The sequence below is a fragment of the Strix aluco genome, chromosome 17 (genome assembly GCF_031877795.1).
Source record: "Strix aluco isolate bStrAlu1 chromosome 17, bStrAlu1.hap1, whole genome shotgun sequence".
In the NCBI taxonomy this organism is placed as follows: Eukaryota; Metazoa; Chordata; class Aves; order Strigiformes; family Strigidae; genus Strix; species Strix aluco.
The window spans coordinates 13,820,214-13,843,677 of record NC_133947.1 but is presented as its reverse complement, the minus strand read 5'-3'; the positions used below and the strand labels follow the sequence as shown (position 1 = coordinate 13,843,677).

Sequence of the window (23,464 nt, the reverse complement as noted above, 5' to 3'; positions counted from 1 at the left end):
CGGCATGGTGTGGAGAGGGGAGCGTGGCCCAAGAGGGGCTGCGAAGTAGCGGAGCATGCCTCCCACGGGTGCTGCCTGCTCTGCTCTGCACGCTGGTGGAGCTGTTAGGGGGTTGTGATGGCAACGGCAGGCTGAGCCCCACAGGTGGTGGTTCCCACGGCAGGGCTTCTGCCCCTGCCCTGCGGGGGGGCGGGGCTGTCCCCGAGTGGCAGCTCTGCAGGGGACGGGGATGGTGGGGACGAGGCGGTGGAGAACTGTGCTCGGTGCTGGGCTTCCCGCTGCAGCAGTTGCTGTTTTCTTGGCCCCCTCTTGGCCCCTTTGTGCTGGGGGGCTGACCAGTGCCAGGGAGCTGGGCCCCCCCCCCAATAGAGTCTTGGGTGGGGCCGGACCGGGCTCCTGTCTTCAAGACCAGCCTGGCCTCAGCCTTGCAGTGCCGTCGCACTGAGCCAGGCCTTGCACGCCTGCCTTTGCACGCCAGGGCTGTTGCTGGAAGAGGAGTCCGTGTGTGCGCAGGGTTTGCAGGAGCACGGGCTCTGCGGCGCGGTGGTGCCCCGCACAGCCCCAGCGATGATCTTTCTGAACCAGCTTGGGCCCATTTGTAGCCAAAACGTTTCCTTAAGTGTGGCCTTTTTTATTCAAAAGACCTGAAGAAAAAGCAGCAACCAACAGCATCTTCCTTACTGGTAAATGCTGGAAAGCGGCTTGGCGAGCGCCCCCGCCAGCTCCTTCAGCACCCTCGGGTGTATCCCATGCGGTGCCATAGACTTGTGTGTGGAGAGGAAGCATCTCTGGAGCCATAGGCGAGAACTTTAATCTGCAGATAATTCTTTCTTTTTTTGTGATTTCAGGCATCACCTGTTCAACCTGAGCTTACCTTTCCTCTATCCCTCTCACTAGCATCCTTATTTTGGTTTTGGTTTTAATGCCCAGTAGTTCTTTTCATCCTGCTGAAGGAGTGGTTTGCAAGCCTAGTGACCTTGATTCTGTGGTGGAGGAGGACTGAGAGCAGAAGCTCTAAACTTGCCTATTTGCTGCGGTTTTTGTCTTACAGATGGTGGCTTTGGTGTATAGATCTCCACAGCTATATGGGGAGCTATGGTGTTCAGCTCCTGCTTTGCAACTTCTCAGTGGCATGCCATGAGCCTTGCCTCAGGCATTTATGTTGATAATTAATTCATTCATGGCAAGAAGGGGTGGCAATTTCTTGTACTTAAAACTCACCAGCACTGTACCTTTTGTTTGAAAATAAAGACTGGAGTCAAGGATCAGTGAAACAATAAAAAAGGTTCTAATGTTGAAAGCGATGGGAAGCGTAACAAATTATCATGCCCTTGGTAATTCTGAAAGTTCAGTTGCCTTGATAGGCATGTTATAAATACCTGGAAAATAAAACTCCTGTCCTGCTTTTTTTAAACTCATATTCAAATGTATGCATCACATGACTTGGTTGATTGAATACAGGGCAAACAGTCATCACATTAGATCTTTTAATTTTGTAGTATCTAATGAGGAATGAGGTTATCAATCTAGGCTTCTGATACTATAAGCCTAATTATCTGTATTAATTAACATCTCCTATAATATACCTCAGGGATACTGTTCTGAAATCATTCAAGCTGGGTTTCTCCTGCATGGCATTCTGCCTTTAATTTAGGCAGGAGTCTGAAGGTAAATGAGCAAGTTTCTTTCCTCTTTCCTCAGATCTGCTTTTCCTTTTAACTATGTGTGAATGTGAGAGAATGAAAGTGAGAATTTGGGTGAAAGGTGTGGAATAATGGCAGCTGCATAGATCAGCATGATGTTTGTTATACCAAAAAGGAACAGAATAGGGTTGCACAGTAAGTATTTGCAGGTTTGACCTCATCGGTGTGTCCGAACCCTGGTGAGCTGCCCAGAGCACTGCAAGCCTGAGCAGACACTTCCACTTCAGCTGGAGTCTTCGAATGGTGGGTTTGGTTCATAAATGATCCAGACACTTCAGTGGCACTTGAAGTTACTCTGGATCTTATAAGTGCTTTGACTACTGTATCAGGAGAGAAACATAATGGAGATATAGGGATGCATCAGGATGCAAGGTGACAACCGTAAGTATCAGGAAGGAATATTTAGTCTTTTATGTAGCATGGCATAATTAGTTGAATAGGTGTTTCAAGGCTTCTTTAGTTCTTCCTGAAGTCAGGCATTGGCCCTAAAAAGTGAGGATAAGGGGCATTTTGGGTCGATTGTTCTCATCTGGTACAGGAAATGCATTTTCTTACTGGATCAGCATACTGTTCATCTGTGAATACTGTCTCTTAAAAGGTCATAAAACTGCCTTTGCCCATTTCTCAGCCATCAGAAGCATAGCCGTTCTCTGAGACTGGGTGACCTGCTGTGTCTTACTAACCATTCCAGTAGACAGAAATGGGAGAGAAAAGTCATAAAATCTGCATATATTGTGATGATAATATTTTAACAATCAAATTACACATAGAGCCAATTCTTTTGTGTCAAGCAGCATTTTATTAGCTCTACAGTGAAGCTTTTGCTAACACTTTTTAGTTTTATAAAGGCCTGAGGATACTGAGAGTGGGGGAGTGAACGTTTTTGCGTAAATCTTTTATGCTGTCCACGTAACTGTCAGATTAAATTCCAGCAATCAAAAGGTTAATGAAGTCTGAACTTTAAGCTGAGAATCACAAATTGATGGCCATTTTCTCACATCAAGCTGTCAACCAGTAAGATGAGGGAACAGGAGAAAATACCCATGGTTGCCAGTTTGAAGGTTTCTTTTTCCAAGACATTTCTTTGCTTCACAGCTCCCAGAGCCGATATGCCCCTTCCTTGTTAGCACAGAATAAAAGGGTAATAGCAAACTGCGTAAAAGATTTTCAAAATTAGAAGCTCTGAATTTCTCGAGGCGTACGGCCAAGCCTCCTTTTGCCTGTGAGAGCCCTTGGATCGGATCCTTCAGTGGGATGAACTGAGCTTGACCATAGCTACTCAGGGTCGGAGCAGCCCCTAGGAAGGAGCTTGGCTCTTTTTGCAGACCACAGAGGATGATTTACCTAATTGAAGCAGCTCCTTAAGGTACTTAAAATGAGATGGGATGAGTTTGGGCACAAGTCCCTGGCAAATGTCCACCCCTCAGAAGCAGTGCACAAGCTTTATCCAGCCAGCAGTCCCTCTACCAGGAGTGAGGATGATGAGTTCAGAGAGCAAGTGGGCTCTTCTCTGTTGCATGTGGCAGGCTATGTTTACGCTAGCAGGTGCCCCTCAACGTGTCTATAATAACACAAAAACGCGATAAAAGGGACGATGAGTAAGCTCTGCTTTGCTGTTGCAGACTAAGGCATTTCAGGATTTAATTATACTACAGGTATATAAATTCCGGAAACATGTTAATGCTCCCGTGATTAAAATTATAGAGGGCCTAATTGAAAAAGCATAAACCGAATTGAAGAATTCCTAATTATAGTTTGCTTTGAGGTGTTAATTTCCTCCATAATGAATGCATAATTTCTTGAAACTAGAAAAGGGGGTTGCTGCACCAGTGCGTGGGCTGCAGATGGAATGAAGGGATTATCATAAGTGCAGCCAGACAATTCAGAAGAATAAACCTCTGCAGCCATGATGCTCTTCTGCCTCTCTGTAATTTCAGTTCTCCTTGCACAGCACTTTTCCAAAGCAAAAGACAGAGCTAGGAGATGGTGAGGGATTTGCTTACTGTGCAGAAGGAAGGGGAAATAGGACTGGTTTAATTAAAAGTAGTCATGGTGCAGAAGAGGAAGGTGAGGAGAAGCAGAGCGCACAGTATTTGTAGTGGAAAGGTCCAACAGCAAAATGGAAGAGGAGGCAATTCCTTTGTTGCCCACCTTGACAGATCCCCAAGTAACTGCAGGAGCTGATGTTGATGCAGGTTGAGGGCTTTTTCTGCCAAAGGATACACCCTATATTTAATGCTTTCTCTTGTATCAAAAATACACCTAGTTTTGAAGGGTGAACTACAGGATTATCAGATACAACATTAGGGATATGGTGTAGTTGGGAACTGTCAGTGCTGGGTTAACGGTTGGACTAGATGATCTTCAAGGTCCTTTCCAACCTAGATGATTCTGTGAAGATCTTAATGTTTATATCTGCCCCATTCCCACTATCGTGGAGGTAAGAGGTGTTTCCAGATGATGTCAGACTGTCTGTGAATTGATGGAGAGAAGTCCTTCCCTTTTTCCATCCTCAATTTTCCTTTGTTGTGGGGCAGGAGATGTTGCAGTGAAGGTACCATGTAAGACCTCTCCCTGGTGCCAGAAGCATGATTGCTTTGCACTTTCTGAAAAGCCCAAAGTGTTCAGAAAAGGTGCAGAGAATCTGGCTGATACTCCTGCAGCTTCAGACGCTGAAAATCTGTATTACCCTTACCCAGGAGAGCTCATCTTTTCTATTGTACATTGATGATGCAACTGTGAGTAGACTGTTACCTGACCATATGGGCCTTGTCTAGTAATGAAGTTTCTTCTGAGGCTGGAAACAGAGCAGGTTCCCCCTTTTTGTCTTGCGTTTTTCTTAGCCTTTTACTTGAAAAAATACACACAAAACCAACAAAAATATTTTTCTAATGTTCTCTCTTAAAAAATACGTCATATCCTTATGTACAGGTTTTCCCTCCATGGTCTGGTAGCTATGATTGTGGAAAAGGGAGAGAAGGCTTTGAAATCCAAACTAGATTATTTCTGCATCCAAATGGACCTAATTTCATGGAAGCTATTTGAAATACCCAAATTAATTCTGACTGAGAATATATGCAAATACACCCATCGCCTTGTCCAAGCCACCTCTTTTATGAAGGACATGGCACGTTGTCCTGCAGGTTGTTCAAGAACCACTTTCGCTTTTCTCGTCCTTGAAACTTCCTTCTTGTCTTAAACCAGTGAACACTGAGGATGATGATGGCCTCAGCAATGCCTCTTTAATGCTAAGCGACATGAACAAAAAAGGGGTTGGTTTTCTTTGTAGATCAAACAGATGGCAGGTGGCTCAGGAGGGAAAAAACACCTCCAAAGCCACTAACATTAGCTCCTGTTGCAGTGAAAGCCGTATCTGTCTGCACTCATTATCTTTAATCTGCCAGCACAAAATAACATTGAACTGGTGAGATAGGGACTGGGCCTGTTCCACCAGGGAACAGCAGCTATTATGTCTAATCTGTGTTGCAAGCCAGGTCAGGCTTATGGAGATGGTTGAGATAATGGAACACAGAGCTTTGAAATGCCCTCTGGTTCTTTTTTTTTTTTTTTTCCTTTTTAAAAATTTTTAATTCCAAGAAGATTAAACTGAGAGAATTTAAAGCATTTAAAAGAGTGATGCATATATAATATGAGTAAATAGATGCAGTAGCAGTGTTCTGGGGGTCTGGGAATGGAAAGGAGGTAATTTTGTGAGTATGGATAGCATCTTTTATTAGACCAAATGACACAGCTGGGGAAAATGGGCTTTTAAGCACACAAATCCTTTTTTTGGTCAGTAAATACTGACAGTCAATACAGTTGTCTTTTTGACAACTACTTACATTTTGTGCATGTTACCACATTTCTGTTTGCTGTGCACAGACACTGCAGCCATGATTGGACTTGCTTAGAACTATATGGGGATATTTGCATTTTTAGATTTCTTCCAATAGCTGTCCTTGCTTGGAAAGACATGGTCATTACTCATAGAAGAGTAATGGTGAGTGGAGCATTATGAGGTTGGAAGCACTGATTTTAATGGCTGTATTGATGTATAGATACACACGTATGTGCACACACAGAGGTATTTAGATGCGCACACATGCACACAGCTGATTGTTTAAACCATCATTAAACCTGAGTATTGGCACAACATTGTTACTGGCATTCGTGGAAGTTTGACAATCCGTTGTGTCTTCTGTGTGGTGTGGTTTTAAGAAAGAGACAGTCTCCAGAACACTTCTCTTTCCCAGCGCTGTCTGTTCCTCCTTCATCTCTGCGGGTCACATCTTGAGTGATGCCCAGAAGTAGCATTTTTTTTTAATTTTGCCTTTTGAAACACTTTGTAGGTTTATCATGTGTTCAGGCTGGAAACTCCAGACTCCATTAGACAGGACATATTGTCTGCTGTGTGAAAGTAGGAATATGGGAGAAGAATGTGGGGATTTGTGTACATACACCCGATACTGTGTGATGCTGGACAAGTCATGCTCTGCACTTTCTCCATGCCACTGTTTATACATCTGCAGTGGTTCTGCAATTCACAGAATCACAGAATCATCTAGGTTGGAAAAGACCTTGAAGATCATCCAGTCCAACCTTTAGCCTAACATCGACAGTTCTCAACTACACCATATCCCTAAGTGCTATGTCAACCCGACTCTTAAATACCTCCAGGGATGGGGACTCCACCACCTCCCTGGGCAGCCCATTCCAACACCTGACTACCCGTTCTGTAAAGAAATACTTCCTAATATCTAGTGTAAACCTTCCCTGGTGCAACTTGAGGCCATTAACTCTTGTCCTATCACTTATTACTTGGTTCAAGAGACTCATCCCCAGCTCTCTGCACCCTCCTTTCAGGTAGCTGTAGAGGGCAATGAGGTCTCCTCTCAGCCTCCTCTTCTCCAGACTAAACCCCCCCAGTTCCCTCAGCCGCTCCCCATCAGACCTGTGCTCCAGACCCTTCACCAGCTCCGTTGCCCTTCTCTGGACACGCTCAAGTAAATCAATGACCTTTTTGTAGTGAGGGGCCCAAAACTGAACACAGTAATCGAGGTGCGGCCTTACTAGTGTGTTATACCTCTGAGGACTGTCAGGATAAAAGTCTGCCCACCTAGGGTCTGAGGCCATGTGATGTTACATTTGACATTATCACTTCTTTTTACCAAAAAAACCCGAAACCAAAACCCCAGCCAACAACAACAAACAAAAACCCCCACAGCTACTTTCTAATAGGTTTTCCCAGTTTTTAGTCAGTTGTGGGAATTTATGTGATGCTGCAGTATGACTGAAAAGAAATTTCACACAAAGTATTCTGGCCAAAGATAACATTTGATATAGTGATGCTGGCAGGATGCTTTTTGTTTGGTTTTGCCTTTTTTTTTAAGCTTGTCACAGTGCACAATTTCTTGTAGGTACCACCGTCTGTCCCAGAGACAGCTTATCACAGTTACTGATACTGGTTGGGGAGAACTCGGGACCATCTCTCTTTTCTATACAAGGAGCATGCAGTCTTTAAACTTTCTTACTTTTTCTAGAGTCCGTTTCAATCACTATAGAAATTTAACAAAGCTTGAAATTTTAGTGATAAAAGAATGCCCATGTGAAAGCTCTGACTCTAAATAGCATTATCCAAGTGTGAAATCGCTAACCTTTGTTTCATGAATTTCAGGGTACAACATGCCTTGGTAGTAAATCTAGACTATTGAACTGAATATGAATGTAGAAGAAAATGTGATCTTCGCACAGTAGAAGAAAATATGACTCTTACCAGCCTTCTTGATTAAATGGATTACATTATTATTATTGGCTCTATCTCAGCAGGTTTTTTTCATAGCAATGGCAGTAATTACCATCTCTTCTTTCTATGCCATTTTTACAAATTTGGCTGAATTTGGACATTTTGTTGGTATTCTTCAACTTCAGTGAATGTAGTAGAAGAGTTGTTTAATTTTAAATGAATGTTAAAAGAACACACAAAAATAACTTCAAAATGAAGGATCTGGTGTGAATAACTTTGCGATATGAGAGACTATTTCCTCGAGTAGCATCACTATTATAAGCTTTATTTTTGTGAATGCGTTGCAGATGCGAACAAGCTGATTGATGACAGTGCAGCCCAATATTCATAATGGGCTAGTTTTTGAATCTTTGTAAAAGCTAAGCATATTCCAGGAGATGACATCGCAGAACAATCTTTTTTTTTTCCTATTTTCTGCGTTAAAATGTTTATTGAAAGCTAACCTTAACTTCAGCATATTGTATTCTGCATGGAGCTGTTCCAAAGTGTAATGGGAATAGTAGCAATCTTTAATTGATTTTAATGGGTTTCGAATCAGTTCTTAAATAGACAGAAAATTGCAGAACAGTGCACTGGGCCTTGTAGGTACATCCTAGGTGGCTACGAAACTCAGTTCTTTATGTTTTGTAGATTAGTTTCAGAGCTTCTGATTAAAAGTGCTATTGAAGATATTAAGGGTGACATTTTAGAACATGTGAAGTAGATAACTCAATTCTGAGGAATATATTGCCACCTGTTTGAACCTAGGAATCTTTATAAACTTGGAAACTCTCTGCAGAGTTGATGCTAAATGCCTGAACATTTGATCACAGGACTGCAGGAGGAGGTGAGGAAATATTCACCATTAAAGCCAAAGGAAAGAGGTGCTGGGAATGCTCAGAATAGCAAATCTCGGCATCAGGCTTTATGGCAGTTATCCATTTAGTTCTTGAAAATTTTAGTAGAATTTATTTTATATAAATCTCTTTTAGAGTTTAGTGGTCTTTGGTTGAATTTTTTACAAAATCCCTTCTATGCAAGTTCATGGGAGGGCTGGAGGCACACTGTGAGAAGGATCTCATGTACTGTTTAATTTCAGTTTTTTAGAGTAAGCTCTGTAGAGTACTGATAGATTTTTATAGGATATTTCTAGCTTCCATCCCTATTATTTCCTCAAATTTCCCATTATTTTATTTCTTATTGTCTGTGTGGCAGAATTCAGGCTTTTATTTAGATATCTTTAAGAAAGAGAAAATAAAGATGTTGATGTCTGTTTGCATCCCTGAGATCAACTTGGCCATGAAACAAGCACATGCACATTCAATAGCTAATCTGAATTCTAAATGTGGGTGTCAGGCAACACATCAAACCCTCTCCCATTCCAGTATCCTGGGAGATGGCTCCATGCTGTCAGAATAAAGGCAGTGAACCTTCATGGATATATACAAATATAGTTATATTGGCACAACTAAATTTACTGGGATCATAAGTTAAATGGAAAACCAGATGATAAAAAAACTATTGTTAAGTATCTGTTGCCCAGCTTCAGTGACTTAACTGTTAACTTAAAAAATGGGCTCTTAAAAAAAAGGCTGGCTGGTATCAGGACTGCCATGTTTAAATAATCCAGGGAAGCTGGTCTGAGGGTGTATTTCCAGTGAACCTTTCCAGTGGGCAGGGCTGGTGTTTGATGGCTGAAGTTGTATCTGATTTCTGCAGTTTGTTGCAGAGCTGCGCGGTAGGAAATCAGCACTCGGTATCTGGGACTTCTGTGTGATGCTTGCCGAGGGTATGAACCAGCATGCTGACAGTGCTCTCATGGTCTTAAGAGCATGTTTCTTAAAAACATTTGCATTGTAAATAAAAGAAGCTGAATTGGTTGTTGGCCCCTCCAATTATTGTACCTTTGTCCCTGTTCGTATGCATCCGATGCCTTTTATATACCTCTCTGCAGCATTTACTCCTGTGGATTGGTCAGATAGTATTTGGATTTGATTTTCCTGGGTTTGGATAGCCTTTTCAGAAGTGCTGAATCTGTTAATGCCATAGAATAGGTGCAACAGTGGAAATTCAATGCCCATCTCCATGTTGGCTGCTACATCCCACATGCCTTCAGTCTGAGATGACACAGCTGTTGGAAGGTGCAAGTCTTTTCCATCCTTACTTCTGTTGCCCCTTTTTGTCCTTTGTTCTTTGAATTAAGATAACCATTAATAAGGAAACCACTACCCTTTGGTACTGTCTTATTTCCTGTAGCCTGTCAAACAGTTATTCTGTAACTAATGTGTTCATTTGAGCTAGAGGTGAGAAGTTCCTGTTCTGTGTAGGGTGGACTACAAAACTGGCTCACAACAGTCTGCTCAAAAATGCATGACAAGATCAAGATGTACTAATGGCCACTTATTTTTGTTCCCCAGGAGAAAATATTATTGGAAATAATATATGGCTGATAATATATTTATGTGTTAAATATTAAAATTAAATGAAAATATATTAAATCTTCATATGATATGTTTAAGAAAATTGAGTACCAGAATTGGTACAGAGGGAGTACTAAACTGCAGAAGCATTGTTTCTTTTAAGCTTTTATAAGTCAGGTGAGGGGATCATTGTTAAGTGTACAAAGAAGTTATATTCCTTTTCATAGCCTACCATTATCTGGGTATAGTGAAGATTTTACCTTGTTGATAAGTACTGTGACAGGATACGAAAGTGCACCGACCAGATGTTGAATGCTTTATGCAGTGCTCTGACTCAGCTCTTCCTCTCTATATTCATGCACATCCTACATCCAAAACTTGAGTCTGGTCTAAATACATGGCTAGATTTGTGGACAAGTGCTTGCTCAGTCCATCCTCAAATTGTGCTGCAAGCAGCACAAAAAAATCAAGAGCAGGGGAAGAAGAAATCTAACAGTGCTCAGAGAGATCTCAGTTGCACGGAAACAGGCTGTGATTTGGCATGTTGATTATCTGTACTTGTGCTTCCACAATGAATAGAAAACTCATCATTTAAAAGATTACCTTGTAGATGATGATAAGAGCACATTTTCTTCCTCTGCAGACAACATTTGTGCTGTGGGTACCATTATGCCTTGTGCTTTTATCAGTGATTTAGAATGGAGCTGTCAAAAACTTTAAAAAGCTTCTATTAATGTAGATTTATCTATCTAAGACCTGTGAAATTTATCAAGGACCCCAGTTTTGGCCTCCTTTTCTAAGAGCGTGCAGCTGCACCACGGGGCAGTCAGCTCCCCAGCCTTCTAGGAAGTCAGGCATTCGGTTAGTGGCCCAGGTGTGAGAACCCCTAGAGAGCTCTCTGGAGAGCAGAGCTTAGGGATGTTTGCAAACCAGTCCTTTCCTGTTGTTTACGGGGACAGCGTGTAACTTGGCTGCAGTGAGGTGGTGTGGAGTAGCTTAGCACGAGGAACACAAGACCCCTGTTTCTGTTGCCCTGCAGCATGCACGTGTGGATTTGATTGCAGTGTTTGCAAATGTGGCTGAATATTAAAAATTGAAATGCAGTAGTTAGTTTTACTGTATCATCTTTCAGTTTATTGGTACTGAAGTTGTTATATAGTGTTGAGAGTTTTAATGCTCTGCTTTTGTTGTCTCTTTTAATATAATTTCAATGTATGACACTGAAACTTTCTTTTATCCAGCTGGGCATTTGCAGCTGATGTATTGATTCCTGCTCTGAAAGCAGTGTTAGCTGATACTGGCTGGAAGCAGTAGCTTCGAAGCTTCAGATGAGGAGAGCCCCAGGAGGTTCATGTTACTGCCTACATGGTAGCCAGAATAAGAGCTATTAGAATAGTTTGGATATCTCCTCATTCCCATTGCCCACTTTTTTTTCCTTCCCTCTAGCACTCCTTTTTGGAAAACTACTCCTTCTTTCCCTTAGTTGTAATCACACTGCTGTGGATTACAAAACTGTCAGTCGTAACAAGTTGCAAATGGTTGACCCTCATGAGCACCAAAACAGAGGAATGATTGCAGCTGAAGTGTTTTTGCAGGCCAAAAGGGCAGATCCTACTCAGAGTTTATTTTGAGTTAGTGCCCGACCACAATCTTAAGGTCATAATGTATCATAGAAAGTTATAATCTTCTGAGCAAAGTTGAATTACTTTTACTCTTTTGAGAATTGTTGTAGTAATGCAGATGATTTGGCCAAACTTTACAGTGGGTAATTGCATGCTTGCTACTCAGAATTCCCACAGGAATTCCATTTGGATGTAGGATTGTTGGCTTTTTGCTCCAATGAAAGGCAGTTATGAGAGCATCTTAATGCTAGTGGTAGCGGGTGTGGAAGCGCTTGATGTGCCTTGCAGCACTTCACTGGTTAATGCAGAGAAGTTGATCTCTGAAAAGGCCCTAAAGGCAGTCAGGAAAATTCTGCTCCTACTTAAAAACAAAACATGAGGAAAAGAGTGTAACCTGAAATACAAAGATATGGCAAAAAAGAAGAAGAAAGAAAATGAGACTGTACCAGTCTGTGTACTGAGTAGTGGTGAACTGTGAATCCTGAACTTCTGGAGGGTCTAGACAGATCAAAATACTGGGATCAAAATATCAGAAAGCGAGACCCAGAGTAACCATTTGATAAGGAAACAATTTCTCAGAGTGGTAATCTTCAGTCCAGAGTAATCTTTGAAATCAGCCGTGCTCTTGGCCACTTGATCACCTCCTTTGAGAGTGGCCACTTCACCACCACCAAATAACTGAGACTCAGAAGAGTGAGGCTGAAGGATGATGGTCACCAAGTCAAGCAGAGAGAGCACATAGAGATGAAGGTGCTGTGTCAGTTGGTGTGAGCTGAGGCATAAAGGAAAAAATGCCAAGAAAGCAGTCACTCATCCTAAATTTCACCAGAGTAGGATTTTTAGACAGAGGGAACAATGACAGCAGCACTAGCTCAGATACAGAGAAAAGGAGGCAGTATTTGAGCAGGAGATCAACAGGGTTTTAACTTGAACACAAATAGGACATCTATTACATTTCAGTTGAATGCTCATGAACATACCGTTGTGCTTCCAGAGACACCTCAATTTATTCCAAAAGAATAAACATTAAGAGTAAAATTTCAAGTCATTAAAAGATTGAGTTATCCCCGTGAAAGGAAGAAGTGCATTAATGGCTAAGTAGAAAAGAGAAAATGTGGAAGAATACAGGCCAAAGAGTATCAGTTATTAGGTTCTATATGTATCAAAACTGTTGCTCGTGATAAAAAAGGGTTCCTGTACTGGTGGAGCATATATTAGTGTCATCAAGGGAGAAACTGAGAATGTCTTCAAAGGTAAATAAGTTCTCTAACAATTAGGGAAAGTTTAGGGGAAGTGTTGCTGAGAAACCTATTTATCTTTTTAAAAATTTTAAAATAAAGATCAGAGAAGGTCTAAAATATTTTATTAAAGCTTCCAATGAACCGTAGGATCGAGGGACGTTTTCCAAAATGCTGACACGACATCATTCAAAGCTGCAGTCCATACGTCTGCTGGATGCTTCTGCTGCATTAGCAAATGCTAGTAGGAGCCTGCGTAAGGACAACTTCAGTACTGAGTAATTCATAAATTGGTCGTACTTGTAAAAATTAGTTGTTTTTGTGTGTAGCAGCGGGAGCCAAATGATTTCCAAGTGATTCACTGACCGCCTCATTGTTAACAGTGAGTGTGCCAGATACCTGCAGACCTGAGGTAACAGTTAATTCAAAAGCATGAGCTAGGTTTTTTTCCACTCCTGCTTGTTGAAAGTGCCAGAACTTCACTTCCCACAGCAGCATTGATGAGCTATTGCTATGCTAGAAATTTTTCAGACCAATCTTTCTGCAACAATGAGCCTGTGAAAGCTGGGAGAATGATACACTGCTGGCTGTTTCCAATCTTTTAATCGATCTCCCCTGTCTAACTAAACAAAGGACCAGTCTCACACAGACAGGTGAGGGCAGCACATGTGAATATCCTGACAAAAAGTAAAATGACTGCAGCGGTATCTTTCTTTGTCAAATGGGTGAGTGGTGTTAAGCAGACAGTAAACCTGCCTCAGCTGTAGCAGCATTGAATTTAAGGGCTTTGTTAACTGCCTGAGGAAAAAAAAAAAAAGAAAAAAGCAGAGTGCATTTGAATGCCTTGCAGCCTCTCTGAGCCTGGAATAGTAAGCTAGAAATAACAAGATTGCTATTACATATCAGAGAGGCCAAAAGCTTAGCAGGAATAAAAAAGGATTAACATTTCATAGAGTTGGAAAGAATATGAAGAGTTGTTATTGTTTCCTGAAACAAAAGTGAATTGGGAGAGCTACAAAGCCACCTGTTCAGTATCTAAGCTAGCCCTTTAGTGACGGAAGGTAGGAGAAGACTTGCCATCAGGAATTAATGTTAGAGAACTCTGCATCCCAGGATATATTCCAAAAAAGAGATGTGAAGGTGGGCCAGAAAAAGTTACTTTCTTAGAAGATGTGAGAATGTTTTTGATCTAAACTCGTTCTTGCACCCTGAATCATTTCAAAAGGGATCTGACACCATTGCCACCTGCTAATGCTCTCCTCTACCACAATCACCATTTGGCCTGAACAAGCAGTTCATGTTTCCACTTGGTGGCTGAAGAAGAAAGTATCTGCTTTCTAATATTCAGCATGTTAAAAATTCATTATAGACTGGATATTTTATCAGTTATTCATTTTCCCAAAGAGTGACATGATTGAAATCTATTCTGACTTTCACCAAGGTGTATCTTGATTATCTCAACTAAATCAACAGAGCAAGTGATCAGCATCTTGCCCACACAGTAACTTTTGGTGGCTGCTGCCACTGTTACTGGTGTGCCACAAACTGTGCTTGCTGTGATGCCCTAGCTGTGTATTTCTTACTTTGTTTTACTCTTTTCCATTAATTGTTGGAAACATTCGTGATATTTAAGGCTCTTGGGGCTCTAATCTTACCTTCCTCTCTCCCTCCTAGTGTCTATCAACTTGTTGTCAAGGAGGAAAAGCTGCAGAAAGCACGGAGAGCTGCAGACATCATTGAATGCTTCTCTGTCCCAGTGAGCTACAAGAACGCTTCCAGTCTGGACTCACCACACTACTTTGCAGCCGAGCTGAAACCCATCAACCTGCCTGTCACACAGCCATTCACAGTGGGTGACAACAAAACCTACAACGGCTACTGGAATGCTCCACTTTCTCCCCTGAAAAGCTACAGCATTTACTTCCAGGCTCTTAGCAAGGCAAATGGAGTAAGTGCAGGGAAAATTGAACTGGATCTGTACATATGACCACCTGTGTCTATCCTCCTCATCTTTCTCCTTCTTTCTCCATTGGATACCAGTTTAACTCCTCCTTATTATCACCCTCTTACAGAAATTTGATAAAACTTAAACATGCCATTACTTGGCCTTCACTCAAGTCTCTCTCTGCTGCCTAGATCCAATGAGAAACCTGTTGGGGAGCCAGACTCTGTAAAGGCACATGTTGGCATGTGATTTACAAAACAAATTGCTTAGCATTTGGATTTTTTTTCCTTGCATATGCATGAATGTCAGAGTAGGGGCTACTGGGCTTTTAAAAGACATAACTGCGATATCCTGGCAGTCTCCATTTCACAGCACTTGTGATTCTGGGGGAGACGTTATGAGATGAGACCTACCTAAAAGCTATGAGGTTGGATTCCCTTGTAGCTTGTATTTGGTCACATCATAATGTAGGACTTACAGCTGGGAGTTTCAGTTTGAGTAATTCGTACTACAAGGAGGACTACGTGCGTGTCTGTCTTGCTCCTTTTGAATACCCTGGACTATATTTTTACTTACTTTGTGATACTACATTTAAAATAGAAACTGCACAGGAAACATAGTCTGCCTTGTTCTCAGACTGAAATGACACACACATAATGCCTCACAGATCCCGCCATAGGAAGAGGGAAGGCCTCTTTTCCCCTCTTCTATTCCAGCCTAGGATAGTTTGTAACCTTCTCTTTTAACTCTCCTGTTTCATGTCCGTTCAGCTAACAGTGTCCAGGCCAGATCTAAGCAGTCATTCACCTTCCTCCCCTTTGACTCCTCTAATTGTTTTTCATTATCACATAACATGATACAATTTGACACTCCGGCCTCTTGAAGACTCTTAGAGCATTAATATGGCATCAAGAAGTTGGGTAGCCAAGTCTGTTACTAGCACATTTGCCAGTGCTTTCATGAATCTAACTTTAACATAGATAAATTCCCTGAGACATTACCTCTGAAAGAGCAAAATTAGAAAAATCAATCAAAGGTTTAGGCTTTGGTCTCCACTTGGGATCATGTCTTTTATACCCAAAATGCAGCCACACATCACAGAGGACTGTGTGTTGTTTAACGGGCTAGCAATGCCAATGAATGTTCACAACATATCTTGGTGTTTTACTACCTTCATTTATCACCATTCTCCTGCAGAGTTTCTGCTGTGTGGCTGACAAGCACAAATCTCTTCAATACTGTGCTGGTTTTCACATTCTTTCCTTTCTAGTCGATACAGTTTCCTTACAGCACAACTCAATTAATTCAATTTTGGATTTGCCTTTATAAAGGAAATTGTGAAATATATGTATGTGTCTCTCTGTGTCTAGTTAGTTCCCCCTTGTGTGATAGTTAATTGCTAGTGAATGGATCCCCAGGGAAGAAGAAACTTTATTTGCTTAAGTACAATATAATATGCCATAAATGTGTTATATGAATGGAAATGTAGGCATCCCTTGGCATTCTGGATTAAGGCAGCACTAATGGTGGTTCCTGCTTTTTCTGGATTACTGTAGCTGGCAGGTTGCATCACACTCTCTGCATACACAGTGGTAAGGTCTCAAAAAAGGATGACTTGCCTGGGCTGCTCTGATAGGAACATGAGATTGTAAAGGAGTTTTTAAGTATAAGTTAGTCAAAAGAGTCTGTATGCAACAATACACATTTTATGACAGCATGAGAAATATCCTGCCAGACAAAGCGAATTCCTGTTTGAGCAAGCAATTGCCTCTTGTGTTAGTAATTTATATTGGTACAGTATATGCTTATATATCCTCAAAGTCTAGTGCTATGGGAAAAAATATAGAGGAGATGTCCAAGAGTGGAATGTGGATTTTCAGAGGAGTAGCTGTGATGCTTTTTTTTGGTGATAAAATCCTTGAGCCCCACATTTCAAACATTAGGGTCTGATTTGCATCCAGTCTTTTGCAGCTGTAATAAGTTTTGTTTCATTCCCAGAATTGTTTACAGGTATAATTAGTATTTCAGAGTTCTGGGTTTTCACTTACATCTGTAACCTGAGCAGCTTTGACTGGTCTTCGTAAAGCCTACTAATAATTATGGCTGCAACATGGCATTTTTGATAATGCACACCTGCAAAAAATCTGAAACAGTAACATTTTAGCACAATTAAAATATAGCCTTATGTTCCCTTGCACATGAAAAACTTAACAGAACACTGCCACTCACTTTTTAATTAGGATATTCTATAGTTTCATTAATCACTGACAGTTGCAGAATGATGAAACTTCTTTCCACACCTGGAACCTGCAATGAGAAATCTTTGTGCAATGAACCAGAACATCTTCCTTTGGAAATGCAGGACTCTGGGGACAGTTTAATTTGAAGAAACATTCTGTATTTGGTCAAAAAGCTTGATTAGGAGAAGGTAGAATTGTTATGGAAGTTCCGCATTGTTTCAGCTCCTCTGTACGTGGAGGGTTGTGCTCATTTGGTGTTCTCGTCTGCTCTGCAGCCATTAGCCATGATTGTTACAGTGAAAGGAACATAATTAACAGCTGGATGCAAAACAAGTGTGGCAAATTGCTGCAAAATCAGATCATGAGCTTTTCTGCCTTCTCTTGTGCAATGTTGTTGTTTGAAAGTTTGAATGAGATAGCTGTTGCTTGTTGCTGGCTGAATTCTTTTCTGTGGACAGTTGCATGAAGTTTGGTCAAGGTGGTGTTGCTTCCAGAGAGGGGTCTAAATAGAACGTGTGAAACAGATTGGTTTTCAGCTTTGTTATACAAAACGCTTCCAAATTGTGTGAATTTCCCTCCTAGGGACTGTTGAAAGCCAGATGCTGAACTGAAATGTGTCAGAGTTTGAAGTAAGAGGGGAAAAAAGAGAAAAGGAAACAGAAGCTTCGGGTTTTGTAACTGTGGGCATGAGAAGCACTGTTAGTTACTGTTTAATTGGTAGAAGGAGTTAGCACAAGAAGTGGCACAGGAAGAAGAATGGACAACTGGCTTCACTCTCCTCTGGCAGGAACTTCACACACGCTGTCGCAGCCATCCAGGTAGTTAACTGATGTTTGCTGGTTGTCCTGGTGCCACCTGCTCCAGATGGCTGCCTGACAGAGCATGAAGTTTTCCTTCTCCGAAAAACCTCCCTGAGCTCAGCCCCTTTCAGTGTTTCTCCCCCTGAAAGGTGAGGCCAGGGTGTCAGCACCATGTTACTCCTTATCCTCTCTTATCCTTATACTGACTTAATAATCAAAATTAAGTGTTGCAGGTTTTGCTGTCCCCAGGTTCTTCATCTGGGTCATTGTAGGTGACAGTCTCTGGTTAGTGATCCAGCAACACATTCAAATGGGGAGAATTTTTTGGCTGCTGTGTGAAACCTGCCTGAATTTTTGAGCAGCTCGGAAATGAGAGCTTCCTAAAAACCCTTCCTGGAGTTGCATTTTACCTCATTGAGTTAAAATGAAATCTGTAACAGCACAGTTGCAATCAATAACTTTTGGCTATTTTTCCTCTAAATGGGAGATAAGGCAGGAGCCTTTGTACCACAGCTGGAGATGATGTGGGAGATGCTGCCAGCTGCCCCTGCAGCCTGGTGGTCCAACAGGCGAATGATGTTTTCAGGCCAGAATTGTGAAAAGTAACACCACAGGAATCAATGAGATTATTATTTTTGAGGGAATGATAGACTCTAAGGAGATTCTTATTGATTTTTTTCCTCTCTAATGATTTGTACTACATGCACAATCGGGCAGTTCATTATTATCAGGGGAATTCAGGCAGGATTTCTAGATGCTGACAAGTCTACTCACAGTACACAACATTCCTCTCCTGGGACATTGTGGATGTATGGATAGAGCTGCCAGCAGAGAGGTGGCATTCATCCCTGTGGAGATGGCTCGTGAAAAAAAAAAAAAAGTGAGATACTACAGTTCAACACGAGCAGTGTTCTGAAAAATGAAGTGGCCCCAAGGCTTTAAACAGCTTTGAGGAGCTCTGTGTTCAGTAGGGTTTCAGGTGTTACAGTTTTGTTCACTTACGTTTACTCCTTAATCTCATGTTGGAGCTGCTGGAGCAGAAATAAAGCAGCTGTGGAAGCACGTCACTCTTTGTAAGCCCCTGTTTCCACATCTGGTTGGCCATCTTGGGCCAGAACATGTGGATCTGAGTGTTTTCTGGGTAGTAAATAAAATCATTGTCCAGTCTACCTCACATTCAAAAGGTGTGGGGTATTCAATGATTAACTATATGTCATTGAAATAACTTCTATTGTAAATAATAAAAGCCCTAACCACTTTGTTAAACCTCCCTTCTCCAAATGACACAGATTCTAAAAATAGCTGATAATTGGAAAGGCAATACAAGATTTGCTTAGTCTCTCAGAGAACTATTGGTTTCCTTAAGCTGTCAATAAGAATTATAGGGGAGTCTATTGACCCTGCACAGACAATTTTAAAGACAGCAAACAGTTGGCTTCAGTGGGATGAAAAAGAAACACACAGTCTAGAACACCCCTGAACTTGGGCAAAATTTGTTGAAGACCAAAAAAATAATTCCTTAAGATGTTCAGTGGACAGAGCCATGGTTTCTATCCTGCGTGAAGCAGGTTGCCAACAAGCATGCTTAGTGTATAGCTCTGGGACACGGGGAACTGAAGTTGTAACTGAGGCCAAGTGGGAGATTGGTAATTACTTGTCTTGTCTGTGCACCAGCAAAAGTTAAAATTGCCTCTCCCTGATTTGAGCTGCCTGATGAAACTGTGCCTGTTGCAGGGCAGCCCCGAACGGTCCGTCTGGGGACAGCAGGTCTCACTGGTGCTGGCAGGTGGTTCTTCAGGCAAAGCAAGCACTGTTTAACTAATGCAAAGCATAATACTAGTAAAGGAAAGAAAAAATTGTGGGTGTGCAAACAGATGGATGAAAAAGCTCTGCTTCTTTTATTGTTGTTCGTAGTCTGTAAACAGCAAGCTGTCATTTTGGAAAAAAAAGAGAAAAAATCATTCGTCCTTTTAGGTTGTGAAGACGCAGCTGTCACATAAACGTATGTCCTGGTGCCCTCATAGCCCTTTTCTGCAGAAAATTGTTCCCATCCAAACACTGAAGAGACAGAGGCAGAACTTGTTATCCTCAGTGTACTTGAGTGAAATGTGCATTTAGGAACCTAAGTAATTAGCAGACAGCATCAGCTACCTTGCTTTGAAAAAGAAAGACATGAAATATATTAAAACAATGTTTAAAAAAAATCTGAAAATCCAGAGGGATGCTAAAACAGGCTGCTGGCTGTGTGCATGAGCTGTGTCAGCAGGGAGGGTTTACCCAGCTCCTCAGCACAGTCTGTGTTCCCTTCAGAGGGTCTCCCGCTCTCTCTGCCCTCCAGGAACAGTCTGCCAGCTCTCCCAACCACAGGCCTCATATGGGCTATGTCCATTTAGCTGGGGTTCAGCCTTGAGTGAGGGTGTGCCGTAACCATGGTTTATTGATATGGAAGTTCCAGAAAACAAACTTACATAAATATGTTCTAGTAAACATGTAGACGGGCTTAATATACAGTAAGCTTTCTGGGTGCGAAGCATGTTGGAAAACAAAGGCTGGATCAAGAGCTGTAGGACGTATTTATCAGTGTTTTCCTATTCCAGGATCTTGGTTAAAGTATGCCCACGTTGTTCTATTACTGTTTGGATACGCTGTAATCTGGCAGTGATAGAAAGCTGAAGTAGTGCTAGTGGGATCTTGAACTGAATTCTTCCTGTGACTTCAGCCATAATACGAAACAGGTATCTTATGCTGAATGTGTAGGAACTTGGGTCATCATTAAGATTGTTGTAGACATAAGGCGTTGTAAAACTTCTGTGAGATCATAAAATGGGAGTTAGGTATCAGAGCATTTGAAAGAACATTCAAAAACAACACAGACTGAAATTTGTGGAAATCTTTTTTTTTTTTTTTACAACTTTTTAATTATCTCTTTATTTCATTATTTTTCTTATAATTGCTTTAAGCCATCTGGATGGATAATTGAGAATTACCTATGTTGTTTATTCCCACTTTACTATTGGCTAGACAGAAGCACCTTACTTTACTGAGGGCAGGAAAGCAAAGTCAAAAGTAGTCTTTTTCAGAAGACAAATGTGACTGTGAGAAAATGGTGTTACTGTTTTTTGGGAAAAAAAAGTGTATTTTTTCTGTTTTGTGGTAGAAAAGTTCATACAAACTCACATTTCTCAGCATTGTCAGAATCAATCAAAGAAAAATAGAGTAAATTTAAAGAGATCTCATTTTTTTGAGACACCAAAGAGATGAGCAGTGGGTTGATCAATGAGGTCATTAATGGAAATTGATTGAACAATCAGCCATAATCAGGAATATGGACTAAGTTCAAGTCTTTAAAATTTAGCATCCCTAGTAGCTGGACATCTGGTGTCTGTGCAGGTTTTTTATGTTTTCCTTCTGAGAAGTTGCAATTTGAAATGGAGTTCTGAAGTCCAGATGTCTTGTTCCTCTAGTGATGGATTGCTCTTGCTTTTGGCAGTGCCAGATCACGGTCTTCTAATAACTATGATTGTCTGTGCTAAATGCAGCAATTAGTAGATGTGGATGCAAACAGAACACACTGCATCCTGTCTTCTGCAATTACCCTGTGGGAAGGTAATGTGCAGGAATATGCACATGCTCAAATGAGATCAGTTACAGCATCATTAACAAGATCTCGGGTTTTGTTTTCTCACCTCTTCTTTTCTCAGCATTGACTAATTTCTCCATCTTTTTGTTGCACTTTGAAGCTAGCAGAAAGCAACAAATACACAAGAAAATGTTCCTCAACAAAATGTGAGCAAGTGTCCACCTACTTTTAGACTGCAAAAATACTATCTTGATATTTTTTTATTTTTCATCGCTGATTTTCCAGGTCACCTTGTTGTAGATTGTAAGCTACATCAGGATCTGTCTTATAATTCCCAGCATTATGTGCTGAGACTGTTCTCTGTGTTTTTTCTGCTTCATATATCATCACTAGCAATAAAGATTTTGGATTTCCAGAATAGCTGGCAATTCGAGCTGATTATACATGAGGCAGAGACAAATGGGGAGCGCTGTTGTACATCTGTGTTGACTTTGCAGTGCCGACGGTTGTACAGGTAGTGTAGGGGAGTTGATTTTTGAGGAAGAGAAGGATTGGTGCACAAAGAGAGATGCCTCTGGTTTACTGGGAGAAGCTGCTTCAGTCCCACTCTGGGGGCCGTGTGGCTGGGAGAGGGTGTCCTTCATATGATTTGTCTTTGGTGATCCAGGAGTTACTTAAGAGAGTTTGAATGCAAGATCAAAGAGACAGTTTGTCCTACTGAATATCTTGTGGTTTCTAGACTCCACACAGAGCTGCTTATATCCAGATACTGTGGCTGACTGGTATCTTGAGGTGTGCATAGAAAGGGATCAGAGGGAATTGCTCTTGTGTTTCCTGGTGTGGATCCTGCAGTTGTCCCCTTGCTATGTGCAACCTAAGTGGGAGGAGAAAGGCACAGTGGGACAGTGTGTTTCTGCTCAGGCCAAGGAGGGTCTGTCACAGGTGGAACAAATTTTCTCCAAGAGCAAATTCAGACTTTCACAGTATTCATCTTACTGCTCGAGGATGGAATGAAGTGCTCAGCAATGCATTTGCTAGGCTGTTGTTTCCAGAGCACAGACAGCATCCATATTGAGGTAGCATTGTTACACATAGTAATTTATGCAGTATTCATTACACCTGAGACACGTACAAGAGCGTGTAAAGACATAAAGTGCTACGAAAACCCTGCAGTAGATTACTGCCTGACAAAGTCAGCTCTTTAACCAAAGCAACACATTAAGATTTGGATGGCAATCATGCATCGGACAGAAGCAACCTGTGCCAATAAGGGCAGTAGAATGAGGAGCTGGGGATACCAGAAAGGATGTGTTTTCAGCGGAGGCGGCCTGAGAAGGCTGCCGACTTTGAGCTGTTAGTTAAGCCAAATACAACATTGCTGTTCCGATCCAAACTCCTGTTCGTGCAGATCTGCAGGCTCTGAGGTGGATTGAACAAAAGCGTTGGTTTTTATCCCAGCTCTGCAATGAAAAACTGCAGTGGTGTGGGTTGTGTTTGAATAGCTCATTTGGCAGAGCTAGCCATACAGCATGCTGTTTTGCTTCACATACATATCAGAGAGCTGAAATATTCAAATGACTACTTCGGTGTCTGTTTGCCATGTGTTTAAATAAATACCCAATTTGCAAAATTTGCAGTAATGGTGCACGAAAATTAGATGTACAGTTGCATGTACTTTTGACCCAGGGCTTGTCTGCCTATTACAGATCAGGTCATTTAACTGGTAAAGTTAATCAGGCAGTTACGCGGGACCCATCACTCACACATCAAGTGTGGAAAAACATGTTGTCACTCTTAACTTCTCAACAGTTAGAGAAGCAGCTGTAGGCAAGTCCATTAGTATGGAGTGTTTTATGCAACTGAAACTGTTGGTGGTATTTTCAGAGATGGAGTGCAAGAAAAATGCTTATTTGTTTTAGTACCTTTTTAAAGGAATGTATATTTATTGTAGATGGGCAAATTACACACCTTGATGTTTTCCTTTTTCTCTTTTTTATTTTTCAGGAAACAAAAATCAACTGTGTCCGGCTGGCAACAAAAGGTATGTGGGTCTCTCTTTCCTGCAAAGCACAGTGCCAGTAATGTAAAAGCTGCAGTGGTGACACAACTTGATTACAGCTACTATTCAAAGAAC

The 23,464-nt window shown here is 41.4% G+C and overlaps 1 protein-coding gene across 9 annotated transcripts in view; it reads left to right on the top strand.

The window, feature by feature from the left end:
- The window catches only part of PTPRT (protein tyrosine phosphatase receptor type T), a 474,436-nt gene that overhangs the window by 358,121 nt on the left and 92,851 nt on the right, over positions 1-23,464 (top strand). For all 9 annotated transcript variants that reach the window (XR_012625516.1, XR_012625514.1, XR_012625515.1 and 6 more), the window contains exons 12-13: positions 14,440-14,713; positions 23,335-23,371. Coding sequence is in view for 6 of the 9 variants with exons in the window: in XM_074843013.1 (XP_074699114.1) it covers positions 14,440-14,713; positions 23,335-23,371 (311 nt within the window). In the remaining 3 variants the exon portion in view is untranslated. The remainder of the gene's footprint in view (positions 1-14,439; positions 14,714-23,334; positions 23,372-23,464) is intronic.